Source organism: Olea europaea, chromosome 12, assembly GCF_002742605.1.
Source record: "Olea europaea var. sylvestris chromosome 12, O_europaea_v1, whole genome shotgun sequence".
In the NCBI taxonomy this organism is placed as follows: domain Eukaryota; kingdom Viridiplantae; phylum Streptophyta; class Magnoliopsida; order Lamiales; family Oleaceae; genus Olea; species Olea europaea.
In genome coordinates this window covers 30957588-30963526 of record NC_036248.1, presented here as the reverse complement: position 1 = coordinate 30963526, position 5939 = coordinate 30957588, and the positions used below count along the sequence as shown (strand labels likewise).

The 5939-nt window shown below is 35.7% G+C and overlaps 1 protein-coding gene across 1 annotated transcript; it reads right to left on the bottom strand.

Annotated features, from left to right (window-relative positions):
• Window positions 1-581: 581 nt before the first annotated feature.
• Window positions 582-5184, bottom strand: LOC111406387 (hydroxyproline O-galactosyltransferase GALT6-like). The gene is made up of 7 exons (XM_023035818.1): window positions 4096-5184; window positions 3439-3671; window positions 3069-3359; window positions 2839-2967; window positions 2578-2751; window positions 1121-1228; window positions 582-1055 (listed from the first exon to the last, which is right to left on the bottom strand). Exons 1-7 carry the CDS (start codon window positions 4937-4939, stop codon window positions 846-848), a joined length of 1989 nt encoding a protein of 662 aa, XP_022891586.1. The 5' UTR covers window positions 4940-5184; the 3' UTR covers window positions 582-845.
• Window positions 5185-5939: the final 755 nt, after the last annotated feature.

The following is a 5939-nucleotide window of genomic DNA, read 5'->3' as shown; positions in this document are numbered from 1 at the left end:
AAAAAAAAAGTAAGTTTTTTAGCACTAATAATAAGAGTAATAAATTTTTGTGCATTTTCTAATTTAATGACATCTATGAAAAATCCCCCAAATGAAATCTACGATGTACCTTAAATGCTGAAGTTGACCAGAGAACATATATATAAAAATAAATTTTATATATATTAATAAAAAAGAACACCTTTAGAAATAAATGATGGTTCAACTACGCTGGCCGGATCGGATGGTTTGGTCCGAATTAAATAAATACGATTTTGCGTAATATGTTTAGCTTATGTAGCTCACATTGACATTTAACGATACCATGTGATCATTAAAAATTTTAGCGACCATTGTGATAAAAGAAATACTTCAAAAATCATTAAATAACTTTTAACAAACTGCAGTATTCGTTGCTAAAATTAACACTATAAAAACAACGATTTTAATTTTAATTTTAATTTTTTTTTATATATTTAAGATTCTCATCAATACAAGAGATCGAAAATTTTGGACATATTTACGGATTGTAATTGCAATCAACGTTACATCTCCGGCCCAACTTTTTTACGCCAATTTGATGTGATAATGACGTTCAATTTGGGCTTCAAATTTTCACATAAAATTATAGTAATGAACAGTGTTTCGCCAAATTTGTTGCTATACTTTTCATTTGGCATAATACATATAAATTTAATTATTTTTCATTTTTTTCCTTCATTTTAAAATGTGGTGCGAGAAATAAAAATGGTCCAATGCAGATTTCGCGAAAATTGAGGTCCGCTTCAATTTCTAATGTGAAATCTTGAAAATGGATAGACTATATAGGTAAAGACAACAGGTATCCATTTCTAGTAAGCAAGTCGTCATCTCATATTGCAGCAGTGTGGCTTTCCTTGATGCTGCAATTTCCTCCATAAGCAGATCATCTGTCTAGGAGATTGGTAGTGCGCCGTAAAATAACCTTCGATGCATCCAAACTGACAGAACTTCAAGCTGTGCACGTAATGGACGGGCCTTGAGCTGTTGTATTTTTCGACCCACGTTCCCATGCTAACATCTTCCATTTTAAATAACTGAGACATAAACCACACATCAGCTCCCAATGGCAGGAGATTGACTTTAAGCAAATTAGACTTACTCTCAGTTTATGGTTCTCGAAATCGGATACAATGTATTGTGCTATGTCAGATGACACAATATAACCAGGCCCATTAGCATAGGGAGGATAGTGCTCTTCAGGCCATTCCTGCATATCCATAAAATAGCGAACACAAGTGAGAATATGCTTCCTGTGACTGTGAGGGATTAAACATTAATTCACAGAAATGTGCACAAACAAACTATTGGTTTATCCTCAATCTAAGACTCGTTACATATAAGATTTTCTTCCTCACGCCTCTCTATCTAATTGGACCAAGATCAGCAGCCCCTTTAGTTTCCTTTATGTAGTATGTGAAACCAGGGAAAACCCAAGACAGGAATATGAACAGTACGATTAGGCTCCCACATGGTCCAACACTTCCTTCCACAAACACAATGTCCAAGTAAAGAGCATTAGCAATAGGTGATTTTCCATTTCTTCCTTTTTTCTTTTTCATTTGGTTTTTTTTTTTTTTCAGCCACATGGTAACAGGAAAAACTTGGACAGCAAGGGAGAAAATTTCAAGTTCACAGTGGAGAAATAAAACTAATTTGCATATAGATATTGGTATTTCACCTTTAGTGAGAGTTGTAGTTTAATGCTCAGCAACCAACATTCCCAAAAATGAGATAATCATTTACCAAGTATTTATATGCTGGGAAAATCCTCTTCCATTTTATAAATGGGATCAAAAATTAAGAACCAAGCTCTATCACATCATTTGATCTTCATGTGTATACTTTCCAATTTCCCAAACATAATAGGGTTGATATTGCCTGAACAATGTGTAAGAAAACTCAATGCTTCCAACCACAAGTTCTGTGGTTATAAAAAAATGTTCAAGATTTAAGGCTATTTTAACCTGGTTAGGCAACAAAGAAGATGAGAATGAAAGGAATGCTAACTTTAGTACCCAAGCATCAACTAAGAGAAAAACCGTGGTGGGGGTCGGGTACAGGTTTGCTGAGTAGAAGATCATATAGGTAGCTAACTTCTCAGTTCTCACACATGGTGGAATTTAAAAGCTTTAAAGCATTTACAAGGACAACGGTAGTCTTCAACTAGAAAAGACGTTAAAATCCCTAACAGCATATTTGTCTATTTTCTAAGCTTAAAAAGTTTAGTTATAAGTAAACATGTTTTAAAAATAAATTGCCTTTTTTATCGGTGAAAGTTGGAAATTAATAAATCGTGTTAGATTCACGAACAAATATAAGCAACTTTTTCTATTTAAAAGTAAGAAAAAGGTGGCTTCATTAAATTTGGACAAGATTAAATCAAGTCCATCTACTTTATTAGACAATGATTACTGAAGTTAGCATAAGCATTATAAACTGGAAAGAAACAAAAATTCCATAGAGCTTGTGAAAAGCAACGTGTAGGGGTGCAATAAGGTCATAAAAGCAAATGAATCTTCTTAAAATTAAATAACTTGGCAAACTAAGATTTCGCACCTCATATGTAACTGCCCATTTACCATGTCGTAGGGGCTTATGATGGTAATTGATATTTCCAATGTACAAGCCTCTAGCACTTGGGGCTTTCTTCACTTCATTCATCACTGCATCTAGCCTTACAAAGGTATCGTCATCACACTTCATAATGTACTTTGCAGCCACAGTACGGACCTGTAAACTACCAACTTCGTGAATGCCAGAGAAAGAATTAGGCAAAAATGGAAGAGGATCAACTCTTGAATTTGATGAAAAACGCACCCCATACTCGCAAATCGCAACAGTCTTCAGTACAACTAGGTCATAATTATCCATGTAAGGCACTATAACAATATCACCAAAAAAATCAGCTTCTTTCATGAGCTCCACATTCACTTCCTTTCTTGCATGCTGCCACAGTTTGAATTGCAGCAATTTAAGGACATTAATAACAAGGTTTAAACTAAAAATCGTATCTAAAGGGACATTTCCCATTCAGTGCGAATTCTTACCATTGCTACAAAAAAACGAGCAACAAAACTCATGGACTTTATTGATCCAAGCTGCAACCAGGACTTCCTAACTGCCATTCTCTCAGCAAAATGATTGCCTGCAGAAAGGATGCCGACAAAGAGCTCCACAGGTCCAGTGGGAAGAGGTGGGGCTTGCCATTTTGCTGAGAGCTCCAGATTCCTTTGCTGAGCAAAACTTGGATGTGAGGTAGGTAACGAAGCAGCAAAAATAGAATGCACGTCAATGTCTCCATTCAGAAACAGACCCGTGGCATCCTCAAGAGTAAAACCCTGTCAAGATAAGACGAAATTTTTATGTCTGCATTTTTTCACAATTTCCCCACTTAAGAGTTGATGCAAGAATACTCACAGGCCGATAAGGAAATGAAGAGACATGCCTTCCATCTACATTGATATGATACCCTTCCAACCCAGCACTGAGTGTAAGAACAAACAACTTGCCCTCAACAAAAGGGTAAGGCCAATCAACTGTAACCTTCTTTGTCCTCCCAATCAGCCTTTTCAACCACCATGTGGCCCTTGATTCTTCAGAGTGATTATCATCGTCGCGTATCCACTTCTCACATTTCACCTGTCCATCAACTTTAAACAATTTAAAGTATTAAAAATAAAAGAACATACGTTTGCAGAAAATGGAGAAATCAAGGATCAAATAATAAATTATATTACATGCCTAAACTAGCAAACTGGTCTTAACTAACATCATGTCGGTTTTACACTACTCATCCAGAATAATTTCAGTCAAATAACCAATTCTTATCAAACAATTATCCGGTGATTTAACAAATTTTCAACTATTTTCAATCCAAAAACCAGTTCGTAGCATCAAACACTATTGTCACTAGCCAACCCTATATCAACATCTATTAAAAATATGCAAGCAAATTTAACACTTCTATCTAAAAGAAACAAGTAAGGATGAAAATAAGCATGATGAATCATCAGAGTTACAACTTTATGCATTTAAAATTTAAACAACATTAACTTTGAACTTAAAATTCTATACCAGTTTCCTCATCGACACTGGACCTCCACCCCTCACACCGTTGCGCGGATGCCCACTGCATCCGATAACAAGTGTTCTGCTCAATCACAGGCCGGCCACTCCAATCCCCTTTGATCCGTGGGTTAAAATGCAGTATCTTCGGAGGGTCCTCACCATCCACAGCCTTCAGTCCCTGCAACTCCATCATGAACTGCGACACCATCTTGTTCTCCCCATCCTCCTTCACAAGCGCGATCCTTGACTCGCTCTCCAAATGGGCCAGCCGCGGCGTCCCCACCACTGTTATGTGGGACCCTAACGACAACCCGCAAGGTATCACCATCAAATTCCCCTTCTTCAAAAAGTCCTCCATAGACACAAACACAGAGTTCGGGCAGGGCTCGGAGGCCATGTTCATCGTCCGGTTCTCGACCTCAGACCGGGTTTTCCCCGACTCAAATTCCTGTAGAAATTTCTTTCCCAACACAAATGCATCCCTGGCTGCTCTGTGCAACTCCGAAAATTCATCCTTACTGACGCTATTGAACGCATTTTCGTCGAAAATGAGGCCAGAAATTTTCTTATATTCTCCCATCTTCCGCGCCGGTGACCGGAAAACCTGTTTTTCCTTCTCTTTTCTTGAAAACTGGTTATCATTTACGCTTCTGATGATTGGATTGGAGATGAGGGTTTCAGTGGACTCGACCTCAGATGATTCCAACCAGAGCCCAGTTCTCAAAACCAACGGAATCTCAAAGCTCACGAATAGTAGATACAAAAACAGGAGACCCAACAACACCTGAATCGATCTGAATCGACTCATTGAGATCAATGAATCGAACTTTGCTCGCTTCATTGATCCCATTTCACATCAAAAACACTAAAAAAAAATGTTGGGCTTTGCTTTCTTCTTTCAAATTCTTTACGTAATTACTCTGAAACCCAACCAAAATAGGGAAGTTAGTTCATCAGCTCAGGTGAACTAACTCATATTTTGTGTGTATGCATAGAGAGATTGTGATTTAAATTGGACAGAATTAAGAAACAAACACGGAAAAAGATTAAAAAAGGGGTCATAAAATGCACAAAAGACATGGGTCAGGTCTTCGAATATAATTATGGCTGCCACCACTTTGATGAATTTTAAAATATTATAAATCTTAGGCCCGTTCGGTGGACATTTATCTAAAAATGAGAATGAGAAATATAATCGTTACGGATCCTACACAATAAATAAAAAGTCAAATATAATGATTTGATATGATGGATAACGGTCATATTTTTTATTTTAATTGGCAAATAATAAGAATCAGACAGAGGCTTAATGAATTTTGTGAATTTAGTTGGATTTTCTCAAATTTTATAAAAATTCATCCAAATTTTTTAAAATTTCTCTATCATTGAAATCTTTTTAAATTCACTAGTCACATGAGAATATCTAAATTTTAAAGGATTTCATTAAATTTCATTAAAATCTCAATTGATAGCATTTAAATTTAGGAAAAAAAATTAAAGTTCACCACAATTTTAATTGAAGAAATCCATTAATTATTTAGCCCTTGTTTGAGCCACATTATATTTCTAAGAATGCATTTTTGAATAGTGTATTGATGAAAATATGTGGTTAAAAAATAAAGAAAAATTTTGAATTTGCGTGTAATATTATTTTATTGAAGAATGTGTGATTGAAATGATATTAAATCATTGTTTAAAAATATATTTTTTTTAAAAAAATATAGCTCAAACATAGCCTTAATTAAAAGCCTGATTGAGAGTGATTTTGAGAATTGATTTTTTGACTGTTAGGAGAAAAGTGGGGTCCACCTATGAGAGAAGAAGTCAAATATGAAGGCTGGAATAATGAA